At 39.8% G+C, this 19,885-nt stretch overlaps 1 protein-coding gene across 8 annotated transcripts in view; it reads right to left on the reverse strand.

Annotated features, from left to right (window-relative positions):
• Nucleotides 1–19,885, reverse strand: part of RBMS1 (RNA binding motif single stranded interacting protein 1) — a 206,322-nt gene that overhangs the window by 25,788 nt on the left and 160,649 nt on the right. For all 8 annotated transcript variants that reach the window (XM_045187468.3, XM_024579881.4, XM_045187469.3 and 5 more), the window contains exons 3-6: nucleotides 17,973–18,031; nucleotides 11,410–11,501; nucleotides 2,858–3,015; nucleotides 724–803 (exon numbers count right to left, since the gene is read on the reverse strand). In XM_045187468.3, the coding sequence (XP_045043403.1) occupies nucleotides 724–803; nucleotides 2,858–3,015; nucleotides 11,410–11,501; nucleotides 17,973–18,031 (389 nt within the window). The remainder of the gene's footprint in view (nucleotides 1–723; nucleotides 804–2,857; nucleotides 3,016–11,409; nucleotides 11,502–17,972; nucleotides 18,032–19,885) is intronic.

Here is a 19,885-nt window from a genome sequence, read left to right on the forward strand (position 1 = left end):
TCTCTCCCTCTCTTCCCCTCCTCTCTAAAATCAATTAAAAAAAATACAGGGGTGTGTGTGTACTAGATCTATATCTATCTACCTACCTACCTACCTACCTACCTACCTACCTATCAAGAGAGACAGAGACACACACACACACACACACCAGATGGGATGGGAAAGAAGGAGCAATAAAATGTGAAAATGGAAGAATCCCTTTGTATTTCAGATCAGGTTGAGTGGGAGTTATTGAGTGTGATGTCGGAATGAAAAGCTACAGAGAAGCGGTGTTACTGGTCGTGACAACACAAGGCAGAGCAATGGCAGGAAGTGGACAGAGTGGCCATAGGAGTTGAGGCCCAGACACTGGAAGGGGGGGGATGGCAACCAAGGGAGGGGCTGGGTTGGAAAGTAACACAGTCCTCAAACATGTGACTGAATGACAGATTTGTTGAGGGTGGTGGTAAGTGGACTAGAGAACAGCTTAAATAGCAAAGGAAGAGAAGCTTCCTAGGACTTTCCAAGTCAGATCCTTACCAGTGGGTCAGTTTCCATTCACATTTAAACACCCAATATCTGGACAGAGGGGAATTATTAAATCCTATCTGCAGATCCAAAGAAATAAACTTTAAAGAGCTAAATGAAGATTTTTTGTTGTTCTTTGATGAGTCCTCATGTACTAAAATTATACACATATTCTATAAAAAAGACTACTGATAAAATTTTAGACAAACAGCATACCAGAAACTCCAGGTGGTGTCTTAATGAATTTCCCATTAAAATGACCAATAACGGCTTCACACTTTTCTGTTGATTCCATTCTGCATTTATAAAAAAAAGCATACACACAAATATTTAGAGATCTCTTAGTTTCCATTTTGCCCTGGGCATGTGAGTACATTCTTACAGGTTCAGTGAGTACAAATGAAGCCTGGCAAGACAGTGAGTAAGAAAAAGTGGGCTTACCCTGTCCCTTATCTAACTGTTGCTGGCATCTGTCCACAGTAAAATAAATGTTAAAGACTACATTCTGAACCACAGAAGAACTAATCTACATCTGGAATGTTTAAGGCCAAGCATATCACATGTATAGTTTTTATCTACTTGTTGGAAAGCTGACAATCAATACACAATAGCTTTGTTAGCCATGATACTGCATTAAACACAAAAAATGGCTTAAAACGCCAGTGTATTTATTGTTTGCTAGAATATTTGAAAGATGTTCTTTCCTTTCACACAGTCACAAAAATGAAAGACTCAAAAGCTGTGGTAAGAACTAATGTCAATCACAGGATGTCATACCTTATATGGTTTTTACATTTGCTTCAAGTTTAACACTAAACTTAAGTCAATTATGTACCTTCCTTTTAATCTTGGCTTTGGAGGAGTAAATTAAAGGATGGAGCCTCACTTCACAACTTATTCTACATCATCTGCAGGGGGCTAAAAACATTTGAGAAACATTTCAGGGGAATTAAATTATTTTGACTTATTTTTCCTTAATGGAAGAAACACTGAATTACCTATTCAAAATGAGCTACATTCCTGGACTACCCAGAGTTACACACAGGTGTTAATAGATAATAATAGTTTTAAAAAAATTGAATTTAACTGGAATCCATCTCTGGATACAGAAAGCAAACTACCTGATCTGCTTTCAGACACCCACAGAGGGACAAGTGTTAGATGGCCCTGGGCGCTTCCTTGTTTCACTTGGACCCTTTTAAACAATCAAGTGCACACAGGAGATGCTAGCCTTGGAGACTTTCAACTGTGCACCTTCTTAGTTGTATCATAAAATTATCCGGCCCGACAGAAAGGGCAATGGACTACAAGCCACAAGACCTTGCCTCATTACTTGGCAGCCCACTAACAATGAAAAAAGTCCTTTCTTTCCCTTAATTTTCATATATGTAAAAGAGTACACAGCACTTGTCTTGTTGTCTCATAGTCTGAGGTAGTACGTTGATCAAATAGGATAAAATAATTATAGGAAAATAGTAATTATTTAGGATCAAATAATTATACATGTGATATGCTTGACTGTAACATCAAATAGGATAATGCACATAAAAGTAAAATTTCAGCAACTTTTCCTCCAAAAATCAAAATCAATACTTTAAGACATGTACACGTTACCTGTTACTGCACAGTATTAACAGATTCCTAAAGCGCCACATAAAATAATCTTTCAGATAAAAACTATGTAACAAAACAAAGCTCCTTCTAATCCAGATTTTTCCTTTAGAAACCAAATTAACCACTACATTGGCACCCTTTCTAGGGAGGAAGGGACAATAGTAAGATGAACAGGTGACAGCAGCTTAGATCTATTTGTAACATTTTACTTCTTAAGAAAATAAGCTGAAGCAAAACAGTAAAACGTTACTATTGGTGTAACAACTGGTGGTTAGACAAGTGTCACATCACTGTCTTACTTTTCTTAAAGTCTGAAATGCTTTATTTAAAAATGTGATTCACTGACTTTATTGATGATGAATCCAACTTCCATCTAATGAGAAAAACTGTACCGTATCTGTATAAAATTCAGGAGTCGGCAATTGTTATTGTGAAGCTGTTACAGGCATCCTGATCGAATTAATAAAATATTAAGGGGACATACTTTCAGAACTACTGCTCATGTAATATTTCCTTGCCTGGAGCCATCAAATGGCAGTGACCTCAGGTTCAACAATACTAGTGGGCTTTCAAAAGATTTGGGAAAATGCACACCAATATTTACACATATTTTAAGTTCATGGTGCAACCAGCTCCCATAATTATAGCTTAAAATCTCTTCTTCCTCAATATTTATGTTCCAGGAAATTTTGCAGTTATTGTTGGTAGCACAATAAAGGTAGGAAAGTGCGCTTACCTAGCAAAGCCAACACCGCGACTTGTTCCACTGGAATCACGTAGTATCCTTGTAGAAATAACCTGTCCAAATGGTTTCAACATATTTTCGAGTTCTTGCTCATCCATGGACAGTGGCAAATTAGAAATATACAGGTTGGTAGGGTCTTGTTCTTGTTGCTGAAACAGAACAGAGAATTGCCCATTGATTTCCAACAGAAGGTGAGATATGTTGACACCTACTTTTATTTAGCCACTCTCTTTTCTCAGTCTTTAAAAGTATCACTAGGAAGATCCTGCAACTACAGAACACACAAGTCACCTTGGACTCTTGAAAATAGGACCGGAAGCTTGGGCAGGTCAGACACAATCGAATGAGCCTTTCTCAGCAGACCTGGGAGTGGAGCTGCAGGCAGGGACTGCCGAGCTGGAGAGGATCCCCCATGGGACCACAACTCCCAGCTGCCTGCAGTCTTCCTAAAATAACCCACCTCTTCTCTACTACTATTTTTAGGAGTCCACTGAAGGAACACTATCGTGTAGGAAGGCTGTTACTGCTAATAATTCAATCTCGAGACGTGGGATTCTGGACCAAGTCATCTGAAGCCCAGTGGGGCTCTGCCCCAAATCCCCTCTGCTGTATGGCAGAGTCCTTACTACTTCTGAGTTGGGGAAAGAAGAGCTCCTAAGTTAACAAAAACCAAGGAAGCTCAAAGTCATACAAAATGATCAACTCTAGAGCAGATGGGGGAGGGGAGTTTTGCTACGTCCTTGCTACTTAAGAGTGACCCAGGGGCTGGCAGTGACGGAATTATCTGCTTGCATATTAGAAATTCCAAATCTCAGTTCCTATCCCAGACCTACAGAATCAAAAGCTGCATTTTCACAAGGTTCCCAGGTGATTCATTTGCATATGAAAATTCAAGAAGCAATAACTAGGTCATTTCCTTCTCATCTTTCCTTTGCTGAGGTAGAATCAGCTAAAACCAAAGATATACTAGTAGAAGTTTCTGAGAACCAGTAACAGGTATATTTATGAAGAGTATGGTGTTCAAATCATCAGGGGAAACAACCTATATGATTACTGGAATATTTTCTGACCAAGTCAAAATTCACCTCTGGAATTGTGAAATTAGGATAGCCGCAATTTTAATTTTAAATCAGGCTTTCCTTTGATCTTATTAACCAACTGTACCTTTACATATTAAACTATGCAAGCTTATACTATTTCTTTAACAAGCACTATTAGTAAGGTCATTAACTGATGTTTTAGCTTTAGGCAACAAAATAGCCCACTCATTATGTTTTAGATTTCCAAAATGCACACAGTGCTTTAAAAATATATGTGAAGCATATGCACATTTGAATTTGCACAAAGTCTACTTTCAAACATGTTCTAGCACTAATGAGACCGGAAGTGAATCTTTTCCTTTTATAATCCCCTCATGTGAAAGTAAACATTGATTTTTCTGGTAAGATTTAAAATAACAATCTGGTATCCTAGAACATGAAAAAGACCCTGGCATTCCCAAGAACTAAAGTTATCACAGACTGAGGAACGATGAGCAGAAAGTACTGCCCCTGGGACTGCCTGGCGTTGACCAGACAACAGCACAGAACCGGGCCGGTTCTGAAGGTACAGGGCGGGCTCCCAGCCCGGGGGCCCCAGACTCTCGGGGTGTGTCCGTGTGGCTGGGTCCAAGAAAATATTTAAAAATCTCCAAATATTCAATAGCAAGTTGAATAGTCACCCTCATTAATCCTTCCACAGACTAAACAAAATGGCAAACATCTTTGCTTGTAGTGGAAATCAGATAAATTCAGTGTGGTATGCTGAGCAAAATCTCCTAACACCAATTACTTAAAATGTGTATCTTTAAGTATAAAAATCAAACGTGATTTGTTTAATGAATGCATGACAATAATAGATAAAATATTTCAAGATATCGGGAACAGCTAAATGGTCTTAAAGTATTAAAGATGGTTAATTAAAGAATGTATTAAAGTTTTCAAATTCTCCTGAGATGGACGGGATGAGAGGTAAGATACTGTTTCTACTTCCCTCACTATCTCCACCAACTTCACCCGATTAATCACCAGCTCCATTTCCTGTTGGCTGTAACCTCCCAAATCCCCAAACTTCCCTGCAGTGCAAAAGACTCCATCTGTTCCTGTGGAAGTCTGGTCCTTACCGGGCCAACACAGATGGGGTCCTCTCTGTCTGGAGGTGGGTACTGAGGGCGTTGCAGCCCACCACGGCTGACTGACGCTGGCAGTGCCTCTCATGCCCCCAGACTCACCGTCCACCACGACCCCAGCCCTGTCTTCCAGCAGTTAAGTCGGGAGATAAAAACACATTTCACGAACGCTATGACACAGACCTGTACAAAGGACAGTGGGAGGACTGAGGGGGACTTGTCTTAGGAAGATTAGGGAAGACTTTTTAGAAGGCATGATAATGTTGAAAGTGTTGATAGTGTTGAAATTTGAGAAACAAGCAAAGCCACGAGGCTGAAACCAGATTGTGAAAGGCTACCTAAGGAGTATGATTTTATTTCGTCAGTCGTTGCTCCTCCAGCTTTTCCACTTAAGCAATGCTAACAGCAGGGAGAACGACTACGGATACAGAAGAGTCTGTAGGCAAAGGCCAAAGCAGCTCTGCAAGAACGGCAATGTTTCCTTGAAGCCTTGTGCTTTATGGGGGAAAAAAAAGAGGAAATTAAAGGGTGTGGGGTGTGTGTGTGTGTGTGTGTGTGTGTAAATTTTGCAATGTGCCACTCAACCATTTAAGTTTGTTTCAATATAGAAACACTATTTCTGTCCTAATACTTTCAAGTAATGCTCACACTCCAGAGAGGTAAGCCACGCCTCCCTGTGATCTCATGTACTCTGGTGGGTGAGGGGGGAGTAGGAGGAAGGAGAAACTGCAGTGAGAAAACCACACCCTGAACAATGCGGAGCTTTTGGAGGCACAAAGTAATACGATCAAACCTATCTAATTGGAAAGATTTCTGAATCATGCTTAAAGTCAGATTCAGGATAAAGCTGGGAACCCCATAACGGAAGAGATTTAAACACTACTTGGGCAAAGATATAGCATAAAAATTGTCACAAACGAAACATGTATCATAAATATTGCAGGCTAGAATCCAGAAAGAAATTGAGCTCTTAACCCAGTCTTTGATAAATAGTGACACAGAGCAGACTAAATACAAGTAAATATTTCCTATGATTTTAATGCATCTGTTTTCAACGGCAACAACTCAATTAGGTTTCTTCATCTGGAATGACCCTTAGAACTAATGTCATTTATTTTTCTTTTCAAATGGTCAACTTATTCTGCAAACGCTGTCCACACAGTTGTGATAATTAAAAAAAAAAAGAAAGAAAAGGAAACTCCAAGCTGGCAGCATTGGCCACAGAAATAGTAACCCTCAAAGTGTCCATGCATACTAATTACCATCCATTCACAGTGAACGAAATCCATTATACTTGTAGTAAGTGTGTGGGGGGGGGGGTTCTTGAATGAAGGTAATTTAGTTTCCTTAAAATCAGTGACAAGCATAACTGTTTATTACATACAATGCTACATCTGAAAAAACAGTTCTTCCGTAAATTATGGGTGGCAAAACATAAAAATGGGGCCAACAGGCCTCTTTATATCCATGGAAAGGCTTCAATGGCTTCTCTAACAAGTAGAAAACTGGATTCCATATTGGCCGTGAGAGGGATAAATGGCTACTAATGTTCACTTGAGTAGAAAAGCAGGACTTGGAGGTCCCGCGTGGTGTACAGCACTCAGTCATCATCTGAAAGAAATTAACAAAACCTCCCTGTGCGTGTGGAATGGTTCCTAAAATGCAAGAAAGGGGCTTGGCAGGAAGACCAGACATCTGTTTTCTCTTGTACTGAATAGGTTCACCAACCCGCAGATCTCACTGCTAACTGGCTTATGAATGCAACTGCCTGAAGCCTGGTAGGCCTCTGTGAGGAAGGGGAATTCAATTCTTGCTCCTTTAACTGCCTATTCACTGGTGTGGGGGGGGGGGGGGCGGCGGCGGTGCAAGCTTACCACCAGCTAAATAACATAGGATGATCTGCTGACCCCTGGCAGGCCCAAAAGGCTCTGCTGAAAGGCTTACACAAGTCTCTCTATTAACAGATGTCACTGAGGCTGATTTGAGTTTTACAACTTTTTAGCTTATTATCTGAGTTTTTCTTCTGTTTTCATAGATTCCGAGTCTTTTATTTTAAAAATGCATACATTTGAGACAAATGCAGAGTGTATCATAAACAGCATTGGCCTTGAGACCTTGGAAAGAAAACCTTTGCTAAGTTTCATCAGGTACTCATTGGACAGAGCTCAATGAATATTTTTATTTTTATTTATTTATTTTTAAAGATTTATTTATTTTCTTTAGAGAAAGGGGAAGGGAGGGAGAAAGAGAGGGAGAGAAACACCAATGTGTGGTTGCCTCTCACGCGTCCCCCACTGAGGACCTGGCCCACAACCCAGGCACATGCCCTGACTAGGAATTGAACCAGTGACCCTTTGGTTCACGGGCCAGCACTCAATCCACCAAGCCACACCAGCCAGGGCTCAATGAATATTTTTAAATGTCCCATTCTTAATTTTCAGTATCTGCCACTTAATTGGCTTTTTTGATCATTAACATAACAGAATATTTAATAGCTACTATATGCCAGGTACCAAGTAAGTGGAAACTAAAACATGAATGAAAAACAACCACTGTTGTCTAATGCTCTTTACTGGCAGTTTGGCAATTCAGTTCTGAATGTGTGTAGAGTCCTTTTCAACCCAAGTAGCCAATGTCTCACACAACATGTTCTCCCTTAACCTCTAGACTCCTCCAATAGAACACACCTTAATTTTTTTCTGATTATGTAAGAAAGTGTTTAATACATGGCAATGTGAATTTTCAAAACCTTTTGTATCCTGATTAATTCACTAGAGGAAAGTGGACAGATGTCCCTTATTACCCAAACAGAGGGGCCAAATCTAAACTTCTTTTAGAAATTGTCTCCAAAATGGTGTGTGTCAGGTGGACTTTAACTCAGGCAACATGCAGAGCCTATGTCAACTCCAGATACTCAAATCCATGGTTCTATGGTATAAAACAATAGACTCTAGCATTTAAAATACCTTTTGTAACTTTAATGATGTAACACCAAAAAAAACCCCCACAAAACAATCAGATCCAGGAAACTTAGTCATTCTACGAAGACCAGAAGAAATTCATAAGGTGCAGAATGTTGGCACGGTGCCAGCGTCTCTGGACCCGTGTCCTGTTCTTTCCTAGAGATGATGTACAAGAGGATCTTTTTTTCTAGCCTATTTACAGTACTCAGCCTCCTAAGGAGGTCTCTGAACAGTGCTTATCACCAGCTCATGGGAAATCTGGCATATACTACTGCCAATCTATATCCAGTCCAGTTTCGACTAAAGGCATTGTAAAGACTTCTTCAAAACAGAGTATATTTAATAACCTATGCTACTTAATAGCAGACACTGAAAAGATGCCTAGGTAAGTCCTACTTGGGGCCAGCCTAAATAAGGCTTCTACATTTTTAGCAGGTTGTTAAAATAGGCCTCTTGCTGCATTTCAGTGGAGGACACAAAGCAATGGGTGTTGGGTGCTCCCATATTCCGAGAGAAACCAGGCCACCCTCCAAAGGGCGTCTCTGCATAGGAGCTGGCTGAGAACCAGCTTGGGGTGCTTGGTTGGCCACCCACCTCCCCTCTGTCTCTGAGAGACTGAAGAGGCTGAGCATGAATATGGCTGTGGAGAGACACACAGCTATGGTCTGAGTCTCATAGGGGCTGCTTCCCTATCACCACCAGTCAAGCAAGAGGGGCTTCAAGAGACCACTCAGAGGCTTCATCTGTGTTCTGTGGGTTACCGTGGATACAATCGGTTAAGGTCTAACTTAGACCTGAGGAGGTTAAAAGGTAAAAGGCTTTTAATTGAAGGGCCCTAATAAATGTCGTTGGGAAGTAACTACTGTTATATGGATGGCTGGCAGAAAAGTAGGTCAGATATGGGCACACAAGGTAGAGTTGTTGGCCTGGGCCTAAGGTAGATCCTCGCAAGAAGGCTATCTTGAAGGTAAGGATGTCCCAATAGAGAGGAGCTGTAGGAGGCTGAAGACATGTATTCTCTAGCTTCAGGGGACCATAGAGAGAAGATCAACTGGGGTGACGATGGTGGTAAGGGATCTCTGACATACTCCCAAAGCATTCTATGAGGGTGGAATGCTCAGGAGAGGTGCCCTGTCTGGCTGGAGAAATCAACACCAGCTGACATCACTGTCAGGTCAGGAAGCTTCCCTATCCTTTAGCACTGCTCCAGCCCCGGAGGGGTAAGGGACCATTGCCTTCCACTTCCCTGTAGTGAATTAACCAGGATATGTAAGGTGTTGAAAATTCACATTGCTATATATGAAACCACAGCTCAGGAGCTAATGGAAAAGTGGGAAAAACTCAAGTTTGGGAAATAGGAAAGAAACTAACTACACCCCCATCCCACTATAGGCTTACTGCTTAGAGCAGACCTTTTCTGGGGGAAGTGAGAAGCTTTACCATCATATGATACTCAAAATTTTGCAAAATACAATGGATTGGACATTTAAATTATAAGCATCACACATTTAACATCAGTAACGTGTTCTTGAAAATGAGACATTCAGCATCAAAATGTGAACTAGAAGTCTGTTCTACATTTCAAATAGGAAAAAATTATAATGTATGACACATTAATTACAACTGCCAATTTCCTAAAATGTAACTAAATACATTTGTTACACTTCTCTCTCTGAGTGTGTATACACACAAGTAATAAATGGTTATGTTGGGAGAGAAACCTTTAAAACATCCTTCCTGATTAGCAAGTGATCAGTGTGGTTGTTAGCAGACAATTGCTTTGTACACTGAATTCTTTTAGAACCAACATCCAAGACACACAACCCCTTAGCTGACTCAGCAGTTTTAAAACATCTACCCATGATTTTGGCGCTTTACAAATTGTACTTGTAATGTAACAGGGGTCCCCAACTGTGGCCTGTTGGGAACTGGGCTGCAGAGCAGGAGGTGAGCGTGGACCAGACAGGGAAGCTTCATCCCACTCCCCAAACCTTGAATTACTGCCTGCGTTCCATCCCCACCCCTTCCATGGAAAAACTGTCTTTCAAGAAACTAGTTTCTGGTGCCAAAGTGGTTGGGGGCCGCTGATGTAGCTCGAGACTTTCCTCATACAACCAACTGTTTAAAATACCGTATTGAGGTTGGTATAAATATATACAGAAACAACCAAAATGTACTGGAAAATAATTATGTCCCATGAAGTTTATATATTAAAAATCAAGAAGCATTCTACCAAAAAAAAAAACCTTAATCAGAAAGGCCTGAAATGCGAGAAACAACCGAAGGGACTTTCTAGAATGAGAGTGTCCAGAGAAGCCATGACCTGCCCTGGATCTGATCCACGAGAGGAGGAAGCAGGAGCCCCACAGTGTGAGTTACATCAGATGGAGTAGAGGAAAAATTAAACAGTCAATAAACCATTATACAATACAGGTACTGCACAGTCACAGTGAAATAATCTGAAGCCTCTCATGGTCACCGTTTTTCAACAGTGTCAATAACATTGCTCTATGTTATAGACAAATAATCTGAAAACCATGGTACTTAATATTTATAGTTTCTGTTTATTTTAATTTCTTATTCTGGAGTTCAAAAAATCCAAAGTAAAATCCAAACTTTAAAAATATTAAATGTTTTAGAAAAGTGATACCTTTCATTAATTCCTAAAATCTTTATTTATGTTGCTTCTTTTAGTCAATGTAAAGCTCTATCCTGGGACCTGCATATATGCCCTTCAGTACCCTTAAGTTCTTAGCATGTAACTCATCTCTTTACCAGAGCCCTTGAACTTGCATAAATCCTCTTTCCTGATGGAACTGTGAGTCCTTGGGGAACGATGGCCTGCTACTACTCAGAAGTAACAGAGGACAGCACAAAATTCCTTTCCTCTATACTTCGAGAAGCCAGATAATACAAAACTATTGATCTTCTGAAAAGAATGCATAAAATATCAAACTGTTGAGTTTCAGGTTTGAAAATATTTTTCATAGCAATTTCAGGACCAGAAATGGAAAAAGGGACATAACTATATGACTGTATATAATATGACTGTATGTAATAAGTGCACTACAGGCACTAGGTATGATATAACCCAAGCTCACATTTAGGTGATAAAGACTAGGTCATAAATGTCACTTAACAAATTCCTCATCTCGATGAAGAATGGACTTACAGCTCATAAATAACCAATGTCTAAAAATGTCTGACATCTATACAGAGTCAGAACAGCAATAGCAGCTTATACTGCATTAAAACAACTATTGAGGATGTGGAGTTAGGGGAAAGGTGTACAGAAGTAACCAGGGCTAGGTGGGATGGAGAGAAGAAAGGTGAATGGCTATAGGAGAAGCAATGTGTCAGACTTCAGAACTTAAGTCAGGGACCAGAGAAGCGATTATTGGCTCTCAACTCACCTTTGCCATTTGAGCTTGAACCCCACTCGCCTTCAGGGCAGACACAGCTTTCTGAGCAGCTGCAGGACTGTCAAAGTCCACAAAACCATAACCTGAAATGCAAAACACATTTCGTTTTGAAGTCATTGTTTTATGATTATGGAGACAGGGAAAGAATGACTCCATTTGGGTCCTGATGCAGGCAACAAAAATCGAACACCCTGCGGATCTGACAGGTTTCAAGCCTTCAGAGCAGCAACGCAGCAGCATCCTCCTCAGGGCGTGCCCTGCAGTCCTACCCTGTGGTCCCTCACACTTGGTACGTTTCCCTTAAAAGTAAAGACCCAGCTTTGCCCCTTGCCAGTCCTTTTCTCAGGTGTCTTGTATTTACTGACAAAAATGACATCTAAGTTACCAACCAAGGTTAAAAGACAAGAAAAATCAATTTCTGAGAAATAGCATTTTTAATGATTTGGTAAGAAAGATGAAGCCATCCTATTGGAGCTTACAAATAACAGAAACAAAACTATATTTGTTTTGTAGACTAATCTTTATTTTTCAAATAAATTAAGTTCAACCATTACCCACACAAAATATAAAATAATGTAAATATCAGTACTTGATTAAAAATAGCAGTACTTATTTACCTACAACACAGCTCATCATGATCTCCCTTCAAAACAAAGAGAGGAAAACATGCCTCTAGATGCCCAAAGCTAAACAGCTGTTTCCAAAATTCATGTCCTAAAACCGAAAATATAACAAAACAAACAAATAATCAAATAATCTAAGAAAGGTTCTGGTTCAAAGCTTATTTATCCAGAGCTTTACAGTTTTAACAAGCTGGTCAGCTCTTTTCTTTGGCCACAACATACCAAAACCAGGAAATTAAAAAAGGGGGGGGGTTGGGTTGAGGGTAGGACTGCTACAAAATAAGCACATGGATGGTATCTAGCAGTGAAAACTCGTAACAAGCAGTAAAAAAGGAAAACTATACAAAAAAACAGGACTTACACTGATTAAGAGCAACAGTTCCTTAACGGATCTGAGCACCACCGTGTTAAAATGGGCCATTAATGATTTTTCACTGTGGTAACGCTTAAGTGATTGAGAAAAGGTTAAATTATATTTAGCATAGTGTTTAAAAGATCAGAGTACCAGGAAAAAATACCAACAGAGATTTTCTAGAAACTCAAACCTATTATTAATTAAAAAATTTTATTTACTGATTTATTAAAAAAGATTTTATCTTTTTTTGGAGAGAGAGAGAGATGGGAGACAGTGAAACTTGGATTTGTTGTTCCACTTATTTATGAGTTCATCGGTTGATTCTTGTATGTGCCCTGACCGGGATGGACCTTCAATCTTGGTGTATGAGGACAATACTCTAACCAACTGGCCTACCCAGCCAGGACTTACATTAATTTTAAATGTTACGAATGTTTTGAAAAAGAAAAGTACTATTTGGAGGTTGCATAGAAGAGGGGCTAGCCCTATCATTTATTTATAGATAGTATGAAGATACAGTAATTTCGAGTATAAGATACTTGTGTCAAAACAGACATATATGAGAGAAGACCCCTCAAAACATGGAGTTTTGTTTTCTCTAAAAATTGTGTATCTATTCTTACATGTTTAAACTTCAGTCACCTTCAAAGTACTCTTCATTTGATGCAATACACTTGAGACATTTTTTCCACTGCTCAAAACAGTTTTTGACCTTGTCGATTTTGATGCCTTTTCATGCTTCTGCCATTTTTTGTTCCACCTCTTCCACATTGGCAAAACGTTTGCCTTTGAGGATTTTTTTCATCCAGGGGAAACAAAAAAAGTCACTCAGGGCAACATTGGGTGAATAGGGATGGTGGTGCATGGGGGTCATGCTGTTTTGGGTCAAAAACTGAACACTCAGTGTGGCATGGGTAGGTGTACTTATAAATCACCCATCATGAAATGGGCAAATATGTTGACAGAGTCTTCAAAAAAATTAAATGAAACCAAAAAAAGCAGCCTTTCACAACACCACCAGCTGGGACACTGATATAGACGGGTTCCTAGAACACTCACCCAACAGGGGAAGCCTGTACTAAAAGGGGCCCGCCCTCCAGAAGATAATTCCATTTTTCTGAGGGGAGCCCCTTGCATATCAACAAGACTAAAGAGAAGGCTTCAGAACAGTTTGAAGGTCAGTGTGCAACTGTAGTACCCAAAATACTGACTGGTAACAAAATAAGCTGTAATGAAATGAAGTAGATAATCTAGTAAAGAAATAAATGTTTTAGGAGACATGAGTGTTAAAGCTGAAACAAGAGGCAGCTTCCTTCTATTACTTGGAATTGGTTTGAAATACAGCTTAATTTAATTTAGGCAGTAGAGAAACAGCCAGGTTGAACAGAAAAAGAGGTCGACCCAGGTGAAAGAGAATGTCACTCAACCACAAAGTTAGAAATTAGGTTAAACCTATTTTTAGGTGTTTTTAGAAATCATCTGTTACTGCAACCCTCTCCGGAGACACCCCCTGGCGCACACACACTCACTGTCTACCTCTCATCCATATTTTATTACCAGATGCAGTTTTAGCAGGTTGTAAGTGAGCACTAGGCTACACAGATGATTTAACTCTTGCTGGTGGACATTTAAGTTTCCCCCCCAATTTTGTTGTCAAAAATTACAGTAAGCAGAAGATCTCAATTTTGATGTTATTGTAGTTGGAAGTTACCTGCTCAGGCACTGTATTATTTTATCTTTTTCTTTTTAATAAAGTATGTTCATTGATTTCAAGAGAGAGAGAGAGAGAGAGAAACATCAACTGGTTGTCTTGCCTCCCCTAAGTGCCCTGACCGGAGATGGAACCCATGACCTTTTGGTGAACAGGACAACGCTCCAACCAACTGAGCCACACTGGCCAGGGCTATCTGTTATTTTTTTATTAGGGAAAATCCATAATGGCTGCATTGTAGTCAATTGTTCACATCGTTTTTGGCCTTTCTAACCACATTCCAATTGTTTCATAAATATTTGCTGAAAACAAATATAACAGGTAAACATGCAATCTTGTGCTTTCATTTTCTCTCCTATTACTTTCAATTAAACATAAGTACATAAATCTTTGAAACACACAGGTTCTATGGGTTTCATTACATAAATATATATACAGATATTTGGAAGATGGGATTCACTAAATAACAGTGCCCTCTCTCTGTGTTCCCAGGAGTTCTTTTCAGGGCTCAGCACCAGGAAGAGTTATGGCGCTTGGGCTTCCTGGACTTCCCTCCACATGGTGATACCTGAATCAGGGGAAGAGCTATGTTTTCTATCTCTGCATCGGTGTCTAGGAAACACAGGGCCGTTTCTATAGTAACCTTCCATTTCCTGCTCTTATCCCTATTTTCCCTTTGGTATGACTTATCTTCACTCAGTTCACTTGTGTGTGTGTGTGTGTGTGTGTGTTCTGGTCTTACATGCAACTTGTAAGCACCAATAATCAACCAGTATTACAATCAATACTTTACAAGTTTTTTTTTTGGAGGGGGGGGGCAGTTCCTGAACATGCCGCATATACTCAAATAGTAGTCCCCCTTTACCTGCAGTTTCGTTTTCCTTGGTTTCGGTTATACATGTTCAACTGTGGCCCAAAACCATTAAATGCAAAATTCTGGAAATAAACAATTCATATGTTTTAAACCACAAGCTGCTCAGAGTAGCACGATGAAATCTCATGCTGTCTTGCCCCATCCTGCCAGGGTCGGAATCATCCCTTTGTCCAGTGGGTCCATGGTGCATATACTGCCTAGCCGTCTCAGTTATTACATTATTAGAGAGATCACATTCACATGACTTATAACATTGTCATAAATGTTCCACTTTATTATTAGTGACTGTTAATCCTTACTGTGCCTAATTTATAAATTAACCTATAGCAAAGATATGCATGAATGGGAGAAACAGAGTGCACACAGGGTTCAGTACTAGCCGCAGTTGTAGGCAACCACCTAGGGGTCTCGGAACGTGACTCCCGTGCATGAAGGGCAACTACTGTACCAGTGCCCACAACACCTGAATGCCTGCTGTTCGCTAAAAACTGATGAAAACGTCAATGCAGAACAACTGAATCATGGCTTTTTAACTAAAGTACGTGTTATTCAGAGCCCTGTTTCCTTCAGCTTAATTTTTTCTCTTGGGTAGAGGCTCTAAAATAGGTTTTGTGGCAAAAAATGATCTCTGATTGCTAAGGTCCCTAATTTCTATATATAGAATTCTTTGATCTGTTCAATCTCAAAAAATTAGTATATAACACAAGCAGTTTTCATGTATACTAATACTCTTATGCACTATACTAATAATGCATTATCTATATTCACCCATCCACCTGCCTTCTCAAGTTTTCTATAACATGGTTAACATCTTATCTGTCTTCATTATGAACTACGTGTTATGTTATTTCTTCTCATTTGTTCTAAAACATTTTTGTTCAGGAGCAAAATGTTCAAAACATTTTGCTCTTATATTCTTGCTTCCAAGATATTACAAACCCACTCTCTCTCCTCACTCACTGACTAACAAACCCACCAGATATGTTGACATCGGTTCGTAAGGCTTGTGTGAGACAGAGCCCTGAAAGCTTCTATCATCTTCCCCTCCCCAACAAGGCATTATCTCAAAGGTTCCAGTACACACTGTATGTGAAATCAGTTCTGAATTATTCCTACCCTTATTGCCAATCCCCGCAAATCTCTCCACTTCTCTTTGGACCCTTTCCAGCTGTTACGGATTTGTATTATGATACTATGTTAGATTAGTATTTTTTTAGTTATACCTTTTTGAGACTGTGTTGAGCATTTTGGGGAATTCTGATCTCTAAGGAATAGTTTCTTACTGGAGAAGAATGTACAATAGCAGTCTTCAGCATAGGGCTGTGCTGGAGAATTCAACCAGGGAGGCTCCTGAGTTCTCTCCCGCACTCATCTAGGGCAGTTCTGCCTTTTAACACACTGTAAGATTCCTCCCACCCTTCCTCCCTTCCTTCCTCTTTCTCTCTCTCTCTCCTTCCTTTCTTCCCCTCTCTCTGTCTCTGTTTTGTCTCTCTCTCTTCCTCTCTTTCCCTTTCTTCTTCCTTTCCCTCTCTCTCCTTTCCGTCCTTTCTCCCCCACCCCCACCTTCTTTCTTTCTTTTTTTTTTTTTTGGATGGGAAGGAAAAGTAGGGTAAGGCTATAAAAGGCTCTAAAACCACTTGTATACTGTGATTTCTCTCTTGGTATGAAACTATTTTTTGAGATCCGCTTCTTGTTTTACCTGCAAGAGTCCATCTTTCTTTATAACACCCAAGATTTTCTTCTCTGTCCCTGCTCTCCCAAATCACTTAAAAATATGTTCAATACGACTAATCTAGGCAACTAAGTATAAACATTTCAGTCTAGAATTTAACTCTTTCTCGTTTAATTCATTAAAATATTTATTGAGTACCTCTCTACATAAAGCTGCTCATTCACTGTCCCAAGGCAAAACCGCCTTAACAGGCCATGTTGATTAAACATGGCTTTCGATATCTGCGACAACGGCTCCTTTAAATTTAGGAGCTTTGAAGAAGAGAGAAATACAATGAACCACTTCAAGTCCAGATGAAAGGAAATGGCTGGCTCCTAAGGCGAGGCCCTAGCGTAGGGTTCATTTACGGTCTTTGCCTTTTTCAGAGTGTGCTAAGCCACAGCCGCCACCACTACGTGAAAAATGGGGGTCTAATTAACGAGGAGATTTGCCTTCTCTGCCTATTCCTGTCAACCTTATTTCAACTCTTGGGGTCAGTAGTTAGACTCAAAGTCAGCTGACTCCATTCTTCCCCTTTCCTAGAAATCACATGCCCATTGTTAAGATGCTAGATCATTAAAAGTCAGAACCACGGAGCATCAGGGCTGCCTACTGGAGACGCCTCTTCTCCCAGCTCATGAGGCTGGATGAGCTCATCCTAATTACACAGAAAACTGAAGGTCAGTGCATCAAATTAATGCAGCAGCATATTTCAAAGGGGCGTGTGACCTCCACTCCTTATTACAATTTGGTCAGTGAAAATGCTTCTCTCCTCCCTGCTGCCAATATTGTCAACAGGCATTCAGCAGAGAACAATTCAGAGTATTGAAACATGTAATTAAGTACTGCTTAAAACTACTCTATTCTAATTAATAGAGCCAATTTGCACAATATGTAATCTTTTCAGTTCTTTAGTACAGTCCAGTGGGCTTCAGTAAGCAGCTCTAATCTCCTCAGGCTGAGCAAAGAAAAGCTATTTTCTAACTCTACTCTCCTTTTAAGAGCAGGGGCTAAATGCCAACCAGTATTTTGCATGTGAACTCCACTGGCGTCAAATCTGGGATTCTGGCAAACTGCGAGCTGCTGCTGGGTTTCCAGCCAAAACTCGACCAGAGACAAACGTCAGCAATATGCTGACATTGTGCAAGACAGAAACTGGGTGACACATAAGATTTGGTTTTTAATAAAATGGAGGTAGTTTTAAAACCAGAGATCAGGTTTAAACTCCCATCATTTTTCTAAAGCTATGATTTAGCAAATCATCAGCCAAGGACACACACCTTTGCATTTGTTTGTTGTCTTATCCAAAATCGCCTTCGTGGAGACTATCTTGCCATATCTAAAAGACAAAATGGAAAAAAAATAAGTTATAATCAAGGAAACCTTACTAATGTCCAGAGAACATGCATACTTTTCAAACATCTGCAAATTTTAAAGTACAAAACGTTCTTGACTAATGGGACAGGAAATGAGATTTCTAAACTCAAAACTGAAGTTAAAAAAGGAAATGGCTAAACCTCCCACCCACTGAAATCTCTGGTTTATAGTTTGATGTTTAGATTTGAGGAGTGAGCTACTTACCTGACAATCTTGGGACAACAAAAAGTGGAATGCGAGCTCTACAGAAAACAATTTCTTCTAGTAGCACTGTGTCTGTGGTCAACTACAACACCTAATGCAAGGCTACAGAATTATTAAAGGAAAGCACTATGATCCATGCAGCCTTTAAAACTAGCCATGAGGGAAAAAATGCCTGCATTGTATCTATTCATTTAGGTTTGCAGCCAGGCCTGTGTAGTTCTAGCTTGTCAAAATAAGGTGCGTGTACATATGTTTAATACATTTGATTAATTTAAAACAGCTCTTTTGATACCTACTATTTCAATAACTTAATAAATATGCGTATTCGCACTTTTTTTAACTCAGTAATAATGGTATACTCACTAATGTGTGTGTAAGAAATGGACAATCAAGAATAGGCACCAACGAATAAGGAGTTAAGCATTAATTTTATGATGTGTTCAAATCCTTACTGTACAATGGAGGTTGGGGGAGAGAAGGAAAAAAATCAGAGCATTAAGTCTGTCTCGTCCGTCGCTACTGAACGTGATATGGCAGTAATGTTGCAGTGTGTGTCCTAGCCCTACGCCTGCTCACTGCGGCCAGACCACAGTGCAAAGCACTGCTACATTTGTCTTCCAGAAACGGAGAAAAAACAGCCTTTAAAAAATAATTCTTAAAAATTATTGGGACTTTGAGAAATGCACGTAATTTCCACCATTTATCTGAGACTCGCTTCCTCATTTATAGACTTATGTTCCAAAATTTTACACACACACACCTTAAAAATTTCACATTTCCTCTAATGCTTTCTTATGATTGATTTCGAGGACTAAAAGAGTCTTAAAAGTTTTAGACAATGAAAAGTATGTGTCACGTTTTAAACCATTTTGAGTACTGTAGGTTTCTGTTTCATGCATTCAAAAAGCTGAAAGGTATTTATCCAAAAGAAGCAAATGCTTGAGCCACCTCTCTCCCTCAGTCACTTCACTGTGCGTAACCATGTAATCAAATGATTATTAAGTAGGCATGAGAGTAAAGGTAATTTAAGGTTCAAATGACAATTACATCCAAGAGGCATAACGCTGCACAAACACCTTTAATTACCTGTAGAGATTCTGAGCATTTATAACAGCATTAACACAGGTCACTGAGCTGACACAAAAAAATAATTAAAAAAAAATCTGCAAGCCAGGGAAAATACATGATTTAAAGGCCACCTTTAAGCAACCACTTACATGATTCTACCTAGATTACTTACATGCTTGATGTTTACCAGCACTGTATCATTTGCACAAGTTTTAGCTGAAACTCAGATTGCATCCCTGCCTTGTACCTTTCCTGAAGTTAGAAAGCTGCTGTAACTCCAACTAGGATAAGGGTTTTGAGAGTCAGAGATTAAGAGACTTTGCTTGAGGTCACAGAGTTCATGGTCTTTTTGTAAACCGAACAGAACACAAAGGAAATTTAGAGAAGGTCAGGGGCTGGCCTTCTTCTACCTTCTGGTTGTGCTCTGCGCATCGATGATGGGAAAGAGGAAGACATGGAGAAAGGGAGACGTGGGAAGTAGAGAAAAGGCCCTCGTGGCACTGAAGCTACCAAGGTTTTTGATCTCTTTGCTACATTTGACATC

This window comes from Desmodus rotundus, chromosome 2 (genome assembly GCF_022682495.2).
Source record: "Desmodus rotundus isolate HL8 chromosome 2, HLdesRot8A.1, whole genome shotgun sequence".
Taxonomy (NCBI): Eukaryota; Metazoa; Chordata; class Mammalia; order Chiroptera; family Phyllostomidae; genus Desmodus; species Desmodus rotundus.